At 41.4% G+C, this 21,098-nt stretch overlaps 1 protein-coding gene across 7 annotated transcripts in view; it reads right to left on the reverse strand.

Moving 5' to 3' along the window:
- The window catches only part of LOC138803492 (microtubule-actin cross-linking factor 1), a 254,203-nt gene that overhangs the window by 218,979 nt on the left and 14,126 nt on the right, over positions 1 to 21,098 (reverse strand). For 6 of the 7 annotated variants that reach the window (XM_069987601.1, XM_069987600.1, XM_069987606.1 and 3 more), the window contains exons 3-4: positions 8,037 to 8,126; positions 2,146 to 2,223 (exon numbers count right to left, since the gene is read on the reverse strand). In XM_069987601.1, coding sequence (XP_069843702.1) covers positions 2,146 to 2,223; positions 8,037 to 8,126 — 168 coding nt within the window. Of the gene's footprint in view, positions 1 to 2,145; positions 2,224 to 4,620; positions 4,717 to 8,036; positions 8,127 to 21,098 lie in introns of all 7 variants that reach the window. The other variant, XM_069987599.1, reaches the window with a different exon arrangement.

Genomic DNA, 21,098 nt, shown 5'->3' on the forward strand with positions numbered 1-21,098 from the left:
TGCTGTTGCTTGGCAACCCTAGCTACACCAAATCATTCTATACAGCTCCCTCTGAGGAGCTGGACCTCTCAATTCCTCTCCACATTTCTTTCTCTATACCATAAGTCAGCTCTGTATCTTTACATTTGCTCCTGATTTTTTCCCTGTGTCTCCTTTTAAAAGCAACCATACCAATTGTGCTTTGGTTCTCTCTTATCCCTCAATCCCTGAATTTGCTCCCATCATCAGGAAGGATTAGGAGGAAGGAAGGTGTGGAGAAACCAGTATGGACAGTGGGAGGATCACTAGCCCACATTTCAGGAGAGCTGAGTTAAAAAGACTCAGTTCCACTCTAACTTGTATGGTTGGAGGAAGTCATTTCAGCCAAGTCTCAGTTTTGTTATCTAAAATATTAAATAATCTGGACTACTGGATCTCTACAGTATCTTCCAAAGTGAACATTCTTATGCTCTTGGCATTCCTCCTTATGTTCATTTTCAATCTTACTCTCTTTACTGCTTCTCCCTTCTTGTGTCTAAAAATACCTTCTTGAAGCCAGGTATCTTCTTGAGCCACTGGCTCACGCCTGTGATCCTAACTACTCAGGAGGCTGAGATCTGAGGATCGCAGTTCAAAGCCAGCCCAGGCAGGAAAGGCCATGAAACTCCTATCTCCAATAAACCACCAGAAAACCAGAAGTGGCACTGTGGCTCACGTGATACCAGCCTTGAGCTGAAGAGCTGAGGGACAGTGCTCTGGCCCAGAGTTCAAGCCCCATGACCAACAACAAAAAAAAATCTTTTTGACAGGTGCTGGTAGCTCATGCCTCTAATTCTAACTATTCAGGAGTCTAAGATCAGAGGGTTGAGGTTCAAAGCCAGCTTGAGCAGAAAAGTCTGTGAAACTTCATCTCCAATTAGCAAGCAAAATGCTAAGCTAGAGGCATGTGTCAGGTGGTAGAGTGCTAGCTTCAAGCAAGTTGTACAAGAAACTCTTGATTTTAAGCTCTATTACTGCCCCCCCCAAAGTCATATCTTCCTTATCTAAGGAAGGAATGACTCCCTTCCCCTACATTTAGGTCTACTATACTCCAAATACTTTTCTCTTAAAACTGTCTTCTTGGCTAGGCATGATAGTCCCAGCAATCACGAACTTAAGACTAGAAGAACAGAAGACAGCAAATTTGAAGTTAGCCTGGGCTACATAGTAAAACTTCATCTTAAAACAATAAATTACTTATTACTTTAGGAAAAAAAATAACATTGAAAGCTGGGCACTGATGGCTCAAACCCGTAATCCTAGCTACTCAGGAGGTTGAGACCTCAGGATCATGGTTCAAATCTATCCTAGGCAGGAAAGTCCATGAGACTCTTATCTCCAATTAGCCACCAGAAAAGTTGAAGTAGAGCTATGGCTCAAAGTGGTAAAAAGCTAACCTTGAGCAGAAAGAGCTCAGGGACAGTACCAAGGCCCTGAGTTCAAGCCTTGCCACCAACCAAAAAAACTCCAACCAACCAACCAAACAAAAATACTATTCTCTTAAGATACCATTTCATGAACTAGTAATGTAGCTCAGTGCTACAGTGCTTGCCTAAGGAGCCTGAGGTTTGATCCCCCAGCACCAAACAAATCACCACTGAGGAACACCTAGAATCTTTTTTTCAGACCTGCCATCCACGTATCTAAGGGTACACCCTTATTCCATTTTCATAAAAATACAGCATTTTGTGTTGAGCTATGGTCAGTCTACCAGTTTCCATCTTTGGCATCTTGTTCATAAATACTATCACTCTTAAGGAGGCCACAAGTTCTTTGGAAGCGCTACCAAATGAGCAAGTTAAGAGTCATAACTGAGGGCTGGGAATGTGGCTCAGTGGTAGAGTGCTTGCCTAGTATTCATGAAGCCCCAGGTTCAACTCCTCAGTACCATATAAACAGAAAAGTCCAGAAGTGGCATTGTGGCTCAAGTGGTAGAGTGCCAGTCTTGAGCAAAAGAAGCTTAGGGACAGCACTCAGGCCCTGAGTTCAAGCTCCACGACTTGCAAAAAGAGTCAGCGTGAGCTGGTCAGATGTGGTATCTACTGAAAGCTTTCCTGTTACTAGGGACATGAAAGTATCCTTAAATAGAGTCCCAAATGCCAACATTCTCTACCAGGATGGTCTTACCTGTCGCTGTTTTAGGAAGTCTAGGGCAATCTGCACATTCTGCAGCCTATGAAAACGCATCCTGCCCTTCTCTCGAGGCTGCAAAGGAAAAAAAAGAGATGCTAACTTTACATATACCAACTTACGTACACATGTCTTTCCTCTTTCATTTCAAGGATTAAAAGACAACACAAAAACTCCTGAGGACTGAAGCCAGGCGTGGGAGCATTACATAAAGCACCCTTAAAAGCAGGGTCTGCATGAGTTTTATTAGGTTCTCTATAACCCCCAAAAGCCTTGTGCACCACTCTGCAACCCCAAAACACACATTATTTGGGCACCAATGCTTAGTGTCATGACTTCTCCATTGTGTTCTTTCATAGTATGTGGCAGAGCTTGATTCTAGATGTGAGGTTAATGGGAATACAGATTGGCTTCTAAAATCCAGTGAAATGCTATAGGTAAAAGGTAGAAAGCCCTAAGTACATACTGTGCAATAATGGACAGAGGCAACCTTACACGATCCTAACCACAGTAGTTTGACTAGAGTTACCCAGAGTTACCTCAGAGATGAGGTGTTCCACATGCTCAAAAAAAGTGGAAAAATCCACAATAGCAGGCTTAAATCGAAAGTAACTAATCTCTCAGGGAGACAAGTGTCCCTGTTGGAAAGTCACCTACAATCCCAGAAGAAAATAGTGGCAAGGGGCTGTTCAACATTATTAGCCCAAAGAAACTTGTTTTCTATAATTTCACCCTTTATGTCATACAACCTAAGGGAGAGAAGCTATCTCTAACCAGTGCCTCTGATTCCTTGTCTAAGACTTAAGTATTAAAGTATTACCTATTATAAAGTAAAATGTCTATTTGTCTTGCTAGTGGTACAGAAATGGCTATCTGCCTCTGAATTTCTTTTTTGGTCGGTCGTGGAGCCTGAACTCTGGGCTTAGGTGCTGTCCCTGAGCTCTTCAGCTGAAGGCTAGTGCTCTACCACTTGAGCCATAGCACCACTTCTGGCTTTTTCTGCTTATTAGTGCTGAAGAATCAAACTCAGGGCCTCATGCATGCATGAGCCACCTTCCTAGCCCTGCCTCTGAAATTTTTGTCTGTTCATTTTCCAATGGTTTTACTTTATTAAACTTGAACTGAAACATCTCTATCACTAAATTATACTTAGAATATTCTACCAGATGTCACAATTTCTCTGGGCAATATGATAACTTCTTAGGTCAAAGGCTTAGAAAAATAAATAAAATTTAAAAAGGTTATAGTAGTCATTTCAACTAAACTAATTGTGAATGTGGCTTACAGGGGGACATAGTCTAAAACAGGATTCTAAAACAATGGGATAGAGGATCAGTGAGGTGATGACATAACTTTAAGAGGTCAGAGGAGCCAGGCACTGGTGGTTTATGCCTATAATTCTAACTACTCAGGAGACTGAGATCTTATGATCACAGTTCAAAATCCAGCCTAGGCAGGAAAGACCACCAAAAAGCCAGAAGTGTGGCTATGGCTCAAGTAGTAGAGTGGTAGCCTTGAGCAAAAAGTTCAGGGACTGCTTTCAGGCCCTGAGTTCATGTCCCAGGACTACCATGAAAGAAAGAACGAAAGAAAGAACAGAAGGAAGGAAGGAAAGAAAGAAAGAGAGAAAGAAAGAAAGAAAGAAAGGGAGAGAGAGAGGAAGGAAGGAAGGAAGGATGGACGGAAGGACGGAAGGAAGGAAGGAAGGAAACAAGGGAAGGGAAGGGTAGAGGAGGGAAAGGGTAGAGGAGAGGAGGGGAGTGGAGGGGAGGGAAGGGAGAAGAAAAGAAGAAAAGAAGAGAAAGAGAGAGCACCAAGTAAGTATAGGGATATTGCCTAATCTGTTTTTGCAGAAAGATTTTAAATATAAAGGTATAATCATATATAAATACATACTAACTTTTATACATACTAACTTTTCTTCTAATATGCTTGCCATCAAAAACAACTTCAGAACATGCAAGTTATATCTCTGTCCTCTACAGCAATTAGAGACTACCCAAAGTATCTGCATGCAGTGAGTTTGCAAACATCAGGCTGTTTTTGAAAACAAATGACAGGTGCGAGGTGAGAACCTTGAGCCAGAGAGGTGTGCTATAGTTAGTCTGGACTGTGAAGCTGTGAGCAATCAACAGTCATGCTGTCAGCTAAACTATCCATAGTTCTGCAATCTGGACTCAGACAACACAACAAGGCACTAGAAAGCCATGGGTCTCCAGGTCACAGAGTCTACACACTGATTTTTTTTTTATGGTAACCATCCTCAGATAAACAAAACAATTCCCACACTAAGATCATATAGCAGTGACAAGGGGCACAATTAGTTTTAACCACTTTCTTTGGGACTCATATTCCCAGGTGGAAAAGGCAATTGGTGACTAAGCTACTTGGAGCTGGAGAACCATGCCTCTCTGATGTCCCTGCAGTGTCAGCAGTGCCAGCTGGGATGCTGGCATCCCCAGGAGGACCTACTACATCATCATCATCTTCCTCCTCCTGATCCTCGCTGTTTGTATGGCGCCAGGAGGGCATGCTCACCAGACGGAGGGTCTTCAGCCCTGCTGGCTCCTTTAGTCACCAACCAAAGCAAAGACACAACAGAGGAACAGGCAATTCACAAGACAAAGATGAGATGGAAATGAATGCAATATTTCTTAAAAGGTAAAAACAAAAAGGAAAATATCCTACTACCTCCAAAAAGAAATACAAAACCAAATCAAAATTAAAGCTGATGATCACATGGAACACTTCTTATGTTGAAATACACTTTCAGTTCTCCACGGTCACCTAAGAGAGTCTCTGCTTTTGTGACTCCACTAAGGGAGAAACATATCCTGAGATGAACTGAGAATTACCTGGATGCTATTTGTTGAAAAGATGGTATGACAATATCATAACACATGAAGGTTTTCAGAGGAAATTAAATCAGTATTTTTACCCTGTTCTGTAAACAATATCACCAAAAAGGATCACTTTTCAATACAAAATCACTATAAATTAATCAAATATAACACCCTCAATGCCTAAGACATCATTTTAATGGCTGAATAACATCTAGCACAGTGAAAATAAAATTCTGGTGACTTAAGACTTATAAATGAAGACCAAGGAAAACCAGAAATTATATGTATTAGTTTTTTTGTTTTTTGTTTTTGTTTTTGTTTTTGTTTTTTTTTTTGGTCTGGTCGTGGGGCCTGAACTCGGCCTGGGCGCTGTCCCTCAGTTCTTCAGCTCAAGGCTAGCCTTCTACCACTTGAGCCACAGAGCCACTTCTGGCTTTTTTCTTTTTGCTTATGTGGTGCTGGAGAATCAAACCCAGGGCCTCATGCATGCAAGGGAAGCGCTCTACCACTGAGCCACCTTCCCAGCCCCTACATGTATTAGTTATGTTAACAAAAAGTTCTGAGCCAGGCACAGTTGGTTCACACCTATAATCCTATTTACTTAGGAGGCTGAGAGCTGAGGATCATGGTTTCAAAGCTAGCCTAGGGAGGAGACTCCTATCTCCAATTAGCTTCCAGAAAAGTTGGGCATGGAACTGTTACTCAAGTGGCAGAGTGCTAGCCTTGAACAAGAAAGTTCAGGAACATTGGCCCAGGCCCTGAGTTCAAATCAGAGGACTGGCACAATTAAAAAAAAAAGTTTGTCAATTTTTGCCCAATAAAAATATAGAACTGCTGGGTGCCTGAGGCTCATGCCTGTAATCCTAGCTATTTAGGAGGCTGAGACCTGAGAATCCCAGTTCAAAGTCAGCCTGGGCCGGAAAAAAAGTCCATGAGACTTTTTTTTTTTTTTGTCGGTCAAGAGGCCTGAACTATGGGCCTAGGTGCTATCTCTCAGCTCTTCAGCTCAAGGCTAGCACTCTACCACTTGAGCCACAGCGCCACTTCTGGCTTTTTCTGCTTATGTGGTGCTGAGGTATCGAACCAGGGCCTCATGCATGCAAGGCAAGCACTGTACCACTGAGCCACCTTCCCAGCCCCTCCATGAGACTCTTATCTCCAATTTACCACAAGAAAACGGGAAGTGGCACTGTGGCTCAAGTGGTAGAGCACTAACCTTGAGCTGAAGAGCACAGGGACAGCCCCTAGGCCCAGAGTTAAAAACCAACGACCAGCCAAAAAAAAAGATAAATTATATATATATATACTGTACCACAAGATTTAAAAAAAGAAACGAAAACCCAAATAGTAGGGCCAGTGAGAGCCAAGCCCAATCCTAGAAGAAACTGAGTATCACTTCAGCAGTGAATTATAATGTGCCAAATTCTGTTCTTTAAGCACAACAAACAATGACTAAGAATCCACCAAAGGCAGTGAGTGGGCTGGGATTCACAGACTGCTCAAGCTGTGTGCATTTTCAGGTCTCTGTTTTTACACAGATGTTTCTAATACTCAAACCAAACTTTTCCAAATAAAAATTAAATTGTCTATGGCACAAGAGAAAGAATATGAATAGCTGGGTACCAGTGGCTCACACCTGTAATCCTAGCTACTCAAGAGGCTGAGATCTGAGGATCGCAGTTCAAAGCCAGCCCAGGCAGGAAAGTCCATGAGACCCATATCTCCAATAAACCACCAGAAAACTGGAAGTGGCACTGTGGCTCAAGTGACAGAGTACTTGCCTTGAGCTGAAGAGCTGAGGGATAGTGCCTAGGACGAGAGTTCAAGCCCCATGACTGACCAAAAAAAAACAATAAACAAAACAAAAAAAGAATATGACCAGCAAGAGTCTTTAACTCCTATTTTCTGAATAGGGAGAAGGAATTTTTTTTTCTCTCTCCTCCCTACCTCAACCTGTTATCCTAACATAAATCCTTGCTAAAACTTAAAAAAGAAAGAAATATGAATTATACAGGAGAATTTGTGTTCATTATGACCAAATATAGAAATAATGGCCTATATTTAATCAGATATTAGGCCATACCTGAAAAATAACTGAAACAAAAAAGGGGGTTGGGGGTTGCTTAAGTGTCATAGCACCTTCCTAGTAAGTGTGAGGAGGCACTGAATTTAAACCCCAACACTTTAAAACAATAACAACAATGACAAACAAACAGCTGACAAGCCAAGCTGAGAGGATCAACCAGAATTTGATGCAGAAGCTCGCTCAGAAGCTTTTATTAACATAACTAATACATCTAATTTCTGGTTTTTCTCTGGTCTTCATTTGTAAATCTAGTAAGCCATCAGAATTTTATTTTCACTGTGCTACATGATATTACTCAGCACTTAAATTTAGCACTACTGATATGAAGGCATTCCTTACCATTAATTCTAGTACATTTTAGGACAAAGCAAGCATATCTAATTATCCAAGGAGCCTGGATGTTCTGCTTTCTGAGATATGCTCAGACATTAACTTTAGCACCTCTGCACATCTGTGAGACAAGACTCAACAAATCACAGAAGGGAGAAAGTGAAATGAATCAGGGAAAATTTAACTCTAAACACCCAGACTTTTAAATGTAAACTTCAGGTCCTCAGCTAAATGCAGAAAATTAGGAAAAAGCAAATCACAATAGATGGGAAAATGAGAGGAGTCTACATAGACCAGAAGAAAAAAAAAAATCTTACTCAAAAACATGTGAGTCTAATGTTCCTGAAATCCTAGTGTCTAGAAAAAGATGAAGAATACAGCAGTATGCAGCAATAAAAGAATATTTGATTCCTGATTTTGAGAATATATAATGCATATATTGACTTTACATCATCTGTAAACTCTGATTTAGAAATAAAAATAAACTCTATTAATTATCTCTCTTACTTCTTTCCACCTACCAGAGCAAGGAGGAAAGGTTGCTGTCCTCAAACTCAACAAGATAGACAAATATGCCACTAATAAAGCCACATTTGGAGGCCACTCATTGCAAGAAGGGAGAAGCTCACCAGTTTGATGCCTGAGAGGACCTCCAGCAGAGAGATCAGGTTATGGCCATCCCGCAGGTCTTCATAAAGATCATTGATGTGCTTACGGACCTGCAGAGGAGAGTAAAACAGGATAGTTTTAATTTAATCTGAAAATACTTTATTATCCTCAGAAGAATTTCTGGTTCTACATAACTATAAAGAATCTGAAACCAGAGCACTAATAAGATTATAAAATTTTCTGACTGGAATAAAATACATACGACAGGGGCTGGGAAGGTGGCTCAGTGGTAGAGTGCTTGCCTTGCATGCCTGAGGCCCTGGGTTCGATTCCTCAGCACCACATAAGCAAAAAGAAAAAAAAAAGCCGGAAGTGGCACTGTGGCTCAAGCGGTAGAGCGCTAGCCCTGGGCTGAAGAGCTGAGGGACAGCGCCCAGGCCCAGAGTTCAGGCCCCACGACCGGACCCCCCCCCAAAAAAAATACATACGACATGGTAACAATCTGAAGTTGTGTTTTTCAAATTCACACACCTTAAGCAACAATAAACAATATTCTATAAAGTCTGGACAAGGAGATTAGGGATTATAATGACCTAAAATTTTTTGGGAATTACTATGAGCCAAAATGGGATGGGGATAGCTAATGGTGAACATATGAGTCCAGCCAGTATCCAGCTTTGTAGTGTGCTAAAAGGGAATTAAACGCTAGGCACATACATTTCATAGAGTAGGCCTCTGATTTAACTCCTCGCTTACCAAATGCACTTGATATTTATTTTCCATGTGAGGAAATCAACTCCAATTTTCTAATTAAAACTAAGGAAAAACAGACCTCACCTTAAAGGGTAAAAAAGTGTGATTAATGTGAAACACTGAAATACATGCTTTATATGTCTTAATATGATCCTATTTTACACAGGAGGAAACAATTACAGAAATGAAGTAATTTGCACAAGGGAACCAAAGAAAAACATTGGCTCCAGATTAGTCTTTCTGATTTTTGGAACTTTTATTGTTAACTAGTATGCTTTATAATAAGCCATTATCTTGTTTTATTTATTTAATTCAAACTACTGCCTTGTGACATTTACTTATTATCCAATTCCATAGAAGCCAGGGCACATAGTGGCTTAGGTCTTATGGTTCTTTCCAAGTCTAGTGGCAACTCCACTGGTGATGCTAACAACACAGAACCAGAACAGACTGGAGAAAAAAGGCAGAACATGACTTAAAATTACATAAATAATTTAATTTTCTAGGTAACAATTTTTAAAGCCTAATCTTTAATAAAGAAGAAGTCACACCTAACAGAGGAAGCAGTAAAGGTTACTATCTGAGAACTCAACAAGATGGACCAACACACCATTGACAGAACTACATTTTCAGTCCACTCATCAGAAAAAGTATATTTCTATTTACTAAAACATTTCTGAGATTTTTTTTACCTTTTATTCACAATGATTAAAAAAGTATAAAGGTTTTTCCAAGTTGATTTCCATTCTGTACTCAAAGTGGAATGTCAGAGGCTGAGGCAAGAGGATCATATGATCATATTTAAGGCCTGTGTCAGTGACATAATGAGAGGAGGGGGGAGCAGCAGGTGGGAGAAGAGGAACAGAGAGAGCGATGAAGATGATCAGGTTGAAGTATTACATATATGAAAAACAGAACAATGAAATATTTTGAATTTGTTGTAGAAGGGAGAAAAGGGTAAAGGAGAATGATAAAGGGAGTAGGCTTGATCCAGATAACACTGTATACATATAAGGGAATTTCATAATAGAACACCCTACTTACACAAATAACATATGCTAATAAAGGTCCATAAAGAGGGTGTGTGTGTGTGTGTGGTGTGTGTGTGTGTGTGTGTGTGTGTGTGTGTGTGTGTGTGTGTGTGTGTGTGTGTGTGTGTGTGTGTGTGTGTGTGTGTGTGTGTGTGTGTGTGTGTGTGTGTGTGTGTGTGTGTGTGTGTGTGTGTGTGTGTGTGTGTGTGTGTGTGTGTGTGTTTTCTTTTAAGTAGAATATGGAGCCAGGCAGCAGTGGCTCCAAACCTGTAATCCTACTCAAGAGGGTAAGATCTGAGGATCACTGTTCGAAGCCAACTCAAGTAGGAAAGTCTTTGAGACTCTTATCTCCAATTAACCACCAGACAGCCAGGAAGTAGAGCTGTGACTCAAATGGTAGAGCACCACTCTTGAGGGGAAAATGCTAAGGGACAACATCCAGGCCCTCAGTTCAAACTTCAGTACCAGCATACACACACATACACAGACGTACACACATACAACCCCCAAACAAACAAAAAGACACCTAACCCAGACTTGTAGATATTACTGATTTCCATGGTATAACCAGCCCTACCAATTTCAAGCTGTGATGTTGGGAAGAAATGTATATGTTGCATGACACTGTATAGCATTTCCACCATAGATATAATACATTTAATTAATCTCATGAGCAAAAAAAATAACCTGCACTAAAATACCTATGTAGAGCTTTAAGTATTTCCTAATTTTATTCTAAATATAATTTAGTTATACGTTTATATAATAATCACTATGCTTAGCTATATAATTTAATCATTGCTATGCTTAGCAAGCTTAAAACTACTGAAGCTGTATCACATACCTCCCATGAGTCTATACAAGGTGCTCTACTGCAACAGTGGCTCAAGATTTCAATACTCCTCCCTCAAATGTGTCCAACAGGCGCTGGGAAGGTGGCTCAATGGTAGAGTGCTTGCCTTGTATGCATGAGGCCCTGCGTTCGATTCCTCAGCACCACATAAATAGAAAAAGCTGGAAGTGGGGCTGAGGTTCAAGTGGTAGTGCACTGGTCTACAGCTAAAGAGCTGGGGGACAGCACCCAGGCCCAGAGTTCAGGTCCTACAACCGACAAAAAAAAAAAATTGTGCCCAACATCTCAAGCTTGTGATATGGAACAACCTTAGTGCACCACTGATAGAAATAAGCAGTTCTACCACTCAAGCCACAGCGCCACTTCCGGCTTTTTTCTTTTTTGCTTATGTGGTGGCTCAAGTGGTAGAGTGCTAGTCTTGAGCTGAAGAGCTGAGGGACAGCGCCCAGGCCCAGAGTTCAGGCCCCATGACCGGACCCAAAAAAAAAAAAAAAAGAAAAAAGAAAAAGAAAAGAAAAGAAAAAAAGAAATAAGCAGGTCATAAGGCCTGGATTTGAGAAGTCCAACTTTAAATGACAGTTAAGGAGTTAATGTTATGGAAGTAGCTGGAGATACCAGAATTTAATCTGGGTCAGCTGAGATCCTAGGTCGTAGAAGTCATACATTGAGGTGTTAGCTAAAGACATGGGAAATGTTGGGCTTCTTCAGTGAGAAGCAAGAAAGAAGAACAGAGAGCTAACGATGAATTGAGCCTTAGGGAGTAGCTAAAATTAGAAGGCAGGAGATGGAAAAGCAACTAGCAAAGAACAGGAAATAACCAAGTGAACACAAGAAAGTGAAATAAAGGCAGGAATACTAGTAGCACTAAATGGTAAAGGAGGGGTGAAGGAGGAAGGAGAAAATTTTAAGTGTTCCCACAAATAAGTAAAAGTGAGAAAACTTTTTTAGAGTGATGTAACACAAACCATGTCATAAATAAATGGTAGATTTAAAAATCAGAAAATAAGGGCTGGGAAGGTGGCTCAGTGGTAGAGCGCTTACCTTGCAAGCCTGAGGCCCTGGGTTCGATTCCTCAGCACCACATAAGCAAAAGAAAAAAAAAGCCGGAAGTGGCGCTGTGGCTCAAGTGGTAGAGCGCTAGCCTTGAGCTGAAGAGCTGAGGGACAGCGCCCAGGCCCAGAGTTCAAGCCCCACGACCGGACCCAAAAAAAAAAAAAAAAAATCAGAAAATAAGCAGGGCGCCAGTGGCTCACACCTGTAATCCTAGCTACTCAGGAGGCTGAGATCTGAAGATCACGGTTCAAAGCCAGCCCAGGCAGGAAAATGTGTGAGACTCTTATCTCCAATTAACCACAAAACCGAAGTAGTGCTGTGGCTCAAGTGGTAGAGCACTAGCCTTGAGCTGAAGAGCTCAGGGACAGCACCCAAGCCCAGAGTTCAATGCCCACTACTGACCCCCCCCCCCAAAAAAAATCAGAAAATAAGTAACTGTTTGACATTAAGGGTTAAGAAAAGAAGGGGCGGGCTGCGAAGGTGGCTCAGTGGTAGAGCGCTTGCCTTGCATGCATGAGGCCCTGGGTTCGATTCCTCAGCACGACATAAGCAAAAAGAAAAAAGCCAGAAGTGGCGCTGTGGCTCAAGTGGTAGAGCGCTAGGCCTTGAGCTGAAGAGCTGAGGGACAGCGCCCAGGCCCAGAGTTCAAGCCCCATGACCGGACCCAAAAGGAAGAAGACGAAGACGAAGAAGAAGAAGAAGACGAAGAAGAAGAAGAAAAGAAGGGGCAAAACTAGGGAAAATGAATAACTTTTTTAAAAAAGATTTTACACACTTCGCCATCCACATTTTAGGTATTATCACTTCAGTAAATGATACATGTAAGCTGGGCACTGGTGGCTGATGCCTGTGATCTTAGCTATCCAGGAGGCTGAGATCTGAGGAATGTGGTTCAAAGCCAGCTCAGGCAGGAAAGCCTGAGACTTTTATTTCCTATTAACCACCTAAAAAACAGAAGTACAGCTATGGCTCCAAGTGGTATAACATTAGCCTTGAGCAAAAAAAGCTCAGGGACAGTCCAGTTCTTGAGTTCAAGCCTCACAACTGACCAAAAAAGAAAGCGCACGCGCGCGCGCGCGCTCACACACACACACACACACACACACACAGAGATGGACAGTGTAGTACTTATCTACAATCCCAGCACTCAGACTGAGGCAGGAGGATTTGCATGTTTGAAACCAGCATGGACTACAAAGTAAGACCACCTCTCAAAAATTTAAAAACCGAAACAGATATATATATATATTAATATACACATATATTAATATATATACACTAAAAGGTATGTATTTGTACAATCATGCTTTCATTCCTCCAAGAAAGCCAATATAACAACTTGGTATACACAATTCTGCTTTTCTTCCTCCCCCTTCCCTCCCCTGTGGATCATGGGGCTTTAACTCAAGGCTTGGATGCTGTCCCTGAGTTCTTTTGTTCAAAATTAGAGGTTCTACCACTTGAGAGACAGCACCACTTTCGGTTTTCTCATGATTAATTGGAGATAAGAGTCTCATGGTCTTTCCTATTTGGGATGGCTTCCAACTGTGATCCTCAGATTTCAGCCTCCTGAGTAGCTAGGATTACAGGTATGAGCCACCAGCACCTGGCTGCTTTTCTTTTTTTGAATCAAGGGCTTCCTATGTTGATTAGGCTGGTCTCAAACTCCTGGCCTCAAGAGATCTTTCTGACTCAGTCTCCTAATAAGCTGGAACCAGAGATATGTTTCCCTTGCAGGTTTTATTGTACTTGACATTGTTCTTCCATAAGTAATTACACTGGCTGTATTTTCCCCCATTTAAAAATGTTCTAGGTAAACAGGGGAAAAAAGAGATTTTATTCTTGATAAGACCTGTATATAGGTATAAAACTTGGGAGTGGGCATTAAATCATTATTTCAATAAATTACAGTAGGGCTTGAGAGCCTAATGAAACTTGTTATCACTAGAATATTAACACCACAGAAGACTGCAAATTAAAAGGAAGCATCTTAAGTGTGAAGTTAATTTCACATCAAGGCCTCAATGACTCCTCCCAAAATTCTAATTTGGTTTTACACCTATGAGAAAAATTCAACACATTCTAAAGCATTTGGATGATTACTAGCTTATTATATCTCTCAATCTTTGTTTGCCTGACTATAATTACCAAGTATATAAATAAAATTACCAGAAAAAATATACAAAAAAGCTTTCAGAAGAGGAAATGAGGAGAAATTTTCTATTTTCCCCTTAAGCATTTTCAACAACAAACAGATGTTGGTGGCTCATTCCTGTAATCCTGACTACTCAGGAGGTTGAGATCTGAAGTTCAAATCCAGCCCTGGCAAACTAATCCAAGAGACTCTTATCTCTAATAAACCAGCAAAAATCCAAAAGTGGAGTTGTGGCTCAAGCAATAGACCACCAGTTCCAATTAAAAAAGCAAGTAGATGGGCTGGGAAGGTGGCTCAGTGGTAGAGCGCTTGCCTTGCATGCCTGAGGCCCTGGGCTCGATTCCTCAGCACCACATAAGCAAAAAGAAAAAAGCCGGAAGTGGCGCTGTGGCTCAAGTGGTAGAGCGCTAGCCTTGAGCTGAAGAGCTGAGGGATAGCGCCCAGGCCCAGAGTTCAGGCCCCACGACCGGACCCAAAAAAAATAAAAATAAAAAAAAAATAAAAAAGCAAGTAGCCAAGCTCTGGTGGCTCACACCTATAATCCTAGCTACTCAGGAGGCTGAGATCTGAGGCTCGAGGTTCAAAACCAGCCCAGGCAGGAACATCCATGAGACTCATTTCCAATAAACCACTAGAACACCGGAAGTGGCGTTGTGGCTCAAGTGGTAGAGCGCTCGCCTTGAGCTGAAGAGCGCAGGGACAGCACCCAGGCTCAGAGTTCAAGCCCCACAACCAACAACAAAAAAAAAGCCAAGTAAAAGTGAGAGTCTTTGAGTCCAACTCCCAGTACTGGCATACACGTATGCGTGTGCATACACGCACGTCTGCGCACATGCACACGCACACACACACGCACACACACAGCTCAATTTCCTTGACCAAACTATGTTAAAGAAAAATAAACAGGTCATATGGCCTGGTGCCAGCCGGAACGATGACTAAACCTACCCCTTACCTGAAAAAAAAGAAAGAAGGAAGGAAGGAAGGAAGGAAGGAAGGAAGGAAGGAAGGAAGGAAGGAAGGAAGGAAAGAAAGAAAGAAAGAAAGAAAGAAAGAAAGAAAGAAAGAAAGAAAGAAAGAAAGAAAGAAAGAAAGAAAGAAAGAAAAACAGGTCAGAGAAAAATTTCAAGAGTGAAGTATGTTTTTGACTCTCTTCTATACTTCAAATATTTAAAGTGTAGAAAATAAAGAATGAGCTGAGTAATTTAGATGGATTTCTGAACTGTAAAGAGGAAATTCTAAACATTTTTCAAGGAAAAGTCAAACACTAAAAATCATGCTTGCCTAGTATTCATGAAGCCCTGGGTTCGATTCCTCAGTACCACATAAACAGAAAAGGGCAAAAGGGGGACTGTGTAGAATGGTTCAAGTGGTAGAGTGCTAGCATTGAGCAAAAGAAGTTTAGGGACAGTGCCCAGGCCTTGAGTTTAAACCCTAGGATTAGCACAAAAAAAAAAAAAAAAGAGGGGGTGGGGCCATGGCGAAATCTATTCCTGTAATCTTAGTTATTCAGGAGGCTGAGATCTGAGGACTGCAGTTCAAAGTCAGCCCAGGCTGGAAGTCCCTGAGACTTCTCTATCTCAAATTAATTACTAAAAGGCTAGAAATGAATGCTGGGTGTGGTGGCTCACTCCTGTAATCCTAGCTATTCAGGAGGCTGAGATCTGAGGATCAAGGTTCAAAGCCAGCCCAGTCAGGAAAGTCTGTGAGACTCATCTCCAATAAACTACTGAGAAAACCGGAAGTGGTATTGTGACTCAAGTGATAGAGCACTAGCCTTGAGCTGAGGAGCTGAGGGACAGTGCCCAGGCCCAGAGTTCAAGCCCCACAACTGACAATAAAACAAAAACAAACAAACAAAAAACCCCACTAGAAAGGACACTATGGCTCAAAAGCTCAAGGGCAGTGCCCAGGTTCTGAGTTCAAGCCCCCGGAGTGGCACCCCCAAAAAATAAATAATATAATCCCCTAAAATTTTTGGACTCCAATAATAGTACCAACAAACCCTGATTTACAGAGATTCTCTTAAGATGAAGTAGATTCTAAAATTCACAAAAGGTAATTTTACTTAGTACTCAGGTACTTTTGGCATAGGACATGGAGTCACCAAGTTTAGACAGAGATGGCCACAGAGCTATCTCCACAGGAAATACATGGGAAACAACGGCAGCACTTTAGCCAGCAGGCTGCACCCCTCTCATAAACTCCCTTGCCAACCTCCGCTGACATTTCCCACAGATATGAATAGAGAGGTGTAAAAGGCCCTGTACTATCTGGGGAGCAAGAGGTAAATGGTCCCCAGCAGTCTGCTGGTAGTCTTAGTGCTACCCTGTGTTCAACTAGAGCCCCAAATATAAAAGAAAAAGGTAGCAATGGTAGAGTACATGTAGCTTGAAAGCCTTGGACGGCATCCTAAATTCTTACTAAAAGTTCCAAGAAAGCCAATGGCTTCTAGAGTAGACATATGAATTAGAAATAAAAAGAATTATTCAATTTGCTACATTAAATATTGCCCTTTCCTTTATATCCACTAATCTCTTAAGTTAGTAAGAATGAATCAGGTAAACCTCCTCCTGAGGAAAGATAGCAAAATTTATCAGGACCTAAACATGTGTCTACATATTATATATATGTGGATAATGTAAATAAGACTTCACTTAAAACCCTAATTTTTCTTTTTTGATGGCTCTGGTACATTATACTCTTTCTTGGGTTTGTGGGCTTGCATTCAAAGTTACATTGTTTACATATTTCAGATGTTAACCTCCTTAACTCTTTCTTTTTTTTTTTGAGTACGGTCATGGGGCCTAGGCACTGTCCTTCAGCTCTTCAGCTCAAGGCTAGCACTCTACCACTTGAGTCACAGCGCCACTTCCGGGTTTTTTCTTTTTGCTTATGTGGTGCTGAGGAATCGAACCCAGGGCCTCAAGCATGCAAGACAAGCGCTCTACCACTGAGCCAACTTCCCAGCCCCCTCCTTAACTCTTAAAAGAATGGATCAATCACATTCTCAATTAATAGAGGAATACATTTTCTTATTCCAGAACAAATTTTCCCAAAGAAATTTGGGAGATCCCAAATTAACTACAACTTGGGAGGCTTAACTAGTTTTGATCTTACAATGATCTCACAAATACAGCATTAGTGGGTATGCTTGGACAATCAAGCCAAGGACATTTGAATTTAAAAAAAAATCCTGATCCCTAACTTTTAACACAAGCTCAAAGAATTCAAGTTTACAGCAATGACTAACTAGCAGCAAATCTTTCTCTAATATCGCAAGATGAACAAATGCTGTTTGAACTATGCAGCTAAGAGCCCGAGAAGAGATGGAAAATAGTCAAGGGTTAAGTAAAGCTCTGGCTGGCCGCCAATATCAAACAATGCTATGATGTGTTCCTCTAGTTTCCCCATCCCTGGGCCTCCTGTCATCACACAGCACCGAGGCTGAGATCCAACAGGCAGCATCAGCTACAAATGTTCAGCAGGGAACCTGAGCATTTCAAAGTCTGAGGGAGGACAATTCAACTCTTATACTGTTAGAGAGTAGTATGAAAGGAGAGTAAATGGAGGTATGTTTAATAGAAAGAACTAGTAATTTTTATCACAAGACTCATGATAGATTTAGGAAAGTCATTTAACCTCTCTAATTCTCTCTCCAAAAGTTGTAAAAACTGGGAAGATAAAATACCTTCACTTCCTTTGAGGTTACTGTGGGAGTCAAGTCAGATAAAATGCACTTCAAAACCATTATTTAAGACTGGGAATGTGGCTTAATGGTAGAGTGCTTGCCTAGAATGAATGAAACTCTAGGTTTAATTCTTCAGTACCACATAAACAGGGGGTGAAAAAAGCTGGAAGTGGCACTGTCGTTCAAGTGGCAGAGTGCTAGCCTTGAGAGAAAAGAAACTCAAGGATGGTGCTCAGGCCTTGAGTTCAAGCCCCACCACTGGAAAAAATACACACACACACACTCACATACACACACACGTTGTTTACTCAAGGTAACAAATATTTATTGGATACTTCTCATATCCCTATGCAGTATTTGACAGGAAAAGTAGCTTAATACTGTCCAAACCCTCTATGAGCAATTTTCAGAGGAGAATGATACATGAACATAGGCATCAGTTCAAAGTTATGTAGAATAGAGATGGGAAAAAAATGGTTTAGGAGCTGGGAAAGTAGCTTAGTGGTAGAGTGCTCACCTAGTATGCAAGAAGCCCTGGGTTCAATTCCTCAGTACCACATAAACAGAAAAAGCCAGAAGTGGCACTGTGGCTCAAGAGGTAGAGTGCTAACCTTGAGCAAAAGAAGCTCAGGAACAGTGCTTTGGCCCTGAGTTCAAGCCCTAGGACTTGAAAGAAAAAAGAAATTGGTTTAGTTATCATAATGGAACTCAGGAAAGTTATAGTGAAGCTCATCCTGAAAGAGTTAGTGGCCAAGCTCAGAAGGCTGTGATGTGAGAGAGAGAGAGAGAGAGAGAGAGAGAGAGAGAGAGAGAGAGAGAGAGAGAGAGAGAGAGAGAGAGAGAGAGAGAGAGAGAGAGAGAGAGAGAGAGAGAGAGAGAGAGAGAGAGAGTATAAAGGTATACAGGATATAGAGAGCAGTGAGTTGTCTAGTATGACTATGGCACAGGTTACACAGGAGAATCTGGAAATAACATTGGACAGGCTAGTTGTTACCAGATTGCAAGGCTTTGCATCATGAAAATTATCTACAGGCAATGGTTACCACTGAAGGAATTTATAGTTTGTTTTCCCTGCCTCTCTTCCATCCTTCTTGGCCATGACACTATAAAAAGTAAGATACAATATCTGCACTCAAGTTACAGTCTAGCACAAAGATGCTACATAAGTAAATGCTATAAGATAAATACAAAGGAATATCAGGGGGCACAAAAGAAAGGGTAGTTGATGCCACATGGGAAGATTAGTAAAGAATTTAGTGAAAAGATATTAAGTTGACATTATTTAGGTAGAACAGACTTTGGGGCAAGACCACAAGCAGAGAGAACAGCAGAACAAAGATACAGAGCCATAAAATAGCATGCCACATAATTTAGCCAGAACTTAAGGTAAGAGGGGAATTTGGCACTATGAGCCTAGAAAGGCAAGCAGAAACCAGAGCCAGTATTACAGGTTAAGAGCATGTGTTAGGAAGTTCAAATTGCCTGAATTCTAAAGCTTCATTCTGCCTCTTTCTAGCAGCATAGCCTTGAATATGTTACACACCCTTCCTAGACCTCACTTATTCACTGATAAAATGAAGCTATTAATAGATCTTACAAAGTCACTGAAGGATTAAACCAAATAATCCATGTAAAAGATTTGGTATAAAATCATTTGTAGGAAGCCCTCAGTATGCTATTACAATCAGTATTGTCGTAGTTGTTATTACTGAACACTTCATTAGAAAACCATTATGGTGGTCAAGGCAAGATATGAAAAAGCACAAAACATAGCAAAGGTGATAGCAAAGACAGATCCAAGCGCTCTCTCCGGGGTGGAAAGCAATCCACTGGTACCTGACTTGGTAATAAGGGACAGATTACCAGAAGTACTAAATCAAGGTGTCCACCAAACTGGGAAAACTAGGTACACAAGTAGAAATATTTAGACATGTCAAACAAAGGATATTCCTGAGAACATCAGATGAATATGTCAATGATACCTGAGAAACACGCATCATTGTTTTGGGTAAGAATGAAGAAAAGGCTCTACCTTTTCTGTATCCGGATCTTACACTTTGAAAATCACCCTAACTTGCAGTCCTTAGTCCTAAGTAGCCCTAAGGAGCCATGTGTGATTTATATGACCATCTCCTGGGTTAAAGTTTCCTGAACTATATATAGATGGACAACTACTTATGGAAAAAAAAAAAAAAAAAAAACTCCACTGGTGCTGGTGGCTCAGGCCTATAATCCTATTTACTACGCAGGAGGCTGAGGTCTGAGGATTGCAGTTCAAAGCCAACCAGTGCAGGAAAGTCTGAGACTCTTATCTCTAATTAACCACAGAAAAAGCTAGAAGTGGCATTGTGGCTCAAGTAGTAGAGTCTGGCCTTGAGCAAAAGGAGCCCAGGGACAGCACCAAGGCCCAGAGTTTAAGCCCCAGGATCAACAAAGGGAGGGGAGGGGTGGGAAAGTGAGGAGAGAGAGGAGGGGAAGGGAGGATCCAGAGTTTTGGCCCCAGGACTGGCAAGAAGAGAAGAGGGGGAAAGGGAGGCAAGGGGAAGGAGAAGAGAGGATTTCAAGGCATAGACAAAAATGTTAAATGTTACAAAGAAATTAAATTAAGAGGAAGATAAATTTTACAAGTGAAGGTGGCAATTAGGAAATCACTGATGTAGCAGGGCATGGTAGTACATACCTATAATCCTAGCACTAAGGAAGCAGAGGCAATAAGACTGTAAATCTGAAGTTGGTCTGGGATATATAGAGAGATCCTGTTTGAGACAGAATGTATCAAGAACATGGGCTTTTCCTAGAGCAGCAGGAATTACTAGAACTCATAAACTTCATGCTAATCTGTCACACAGTAGACAATACTGTTGGTAGCATGTCTCTGCCTTGATTTGTGTGTGCGTGCGTGCCAGTCCTGGGGCTTGAACTCAGGGCCTGGGCACTGTCCCCTGTGCTTTATTTGCTCAAGTTTAGCACTCTACTTCTGGCTGTTTAGTCATTAATTGAACATAATAGTCTCATAAACTTTCCTGCTCAGGCTGGCTTTGAACTGTAATCCTCAGATTTTAACTTTTTTTAAAATTTTCGGTAGTGGGGTTTGAACTCTGGGCCTGGGTGCTATACCTGAGCTCTTCAGCTCAAGGTGAGCAGTCTACCACTTGAGCCACAGTGCCACTTCCTGTTTTCTGGTGATTTACTGGAGATAAGAATCTTACGAACTTTCCTGCCTGGGCTGGCTTTGAACTGTGATCCTCAGATCTCAGTCTCCTGAGTAGCTAGGATTACAAATGTAAGCCACCAGCCCCCGGCTATGATTTTAGCTTCTTGAAAGCTAGGATTACAGGTGTGAGCCACCAGCTCCAACCTCTGATTTGATTTTAACAACAAAAATTTACCTCAAGGGGCTGGGAAGGTGGCTCAGTGGTAGAGTGCTTGCCTTGCATGCGTGAGGCCCTGAGTTCGATTCCTCAGCACTACATAAGCAAAAAGAAAAAAGCCGGAAGTGGCGCTGTGGCTCAAGTGGTAGAGTGTTAGCCTTGAGCTGAAGAGCTG

This window comes from Dipodomys merriami, unplaced genomic scaffold (assembly GCF_024711535.1).
Source record: "Dipodomys merriami isolate MVZ:Mamm:240054 unplaced genomic scaffold, mDipMer1.0.p SCAF_34, whole genome shotgun sequence".
NCBI lineage: Eukaryota > Metazoa > Chordata > Mammalia > Rodentia > Heteromyidae > Dipodomys > Dipodomys merriami.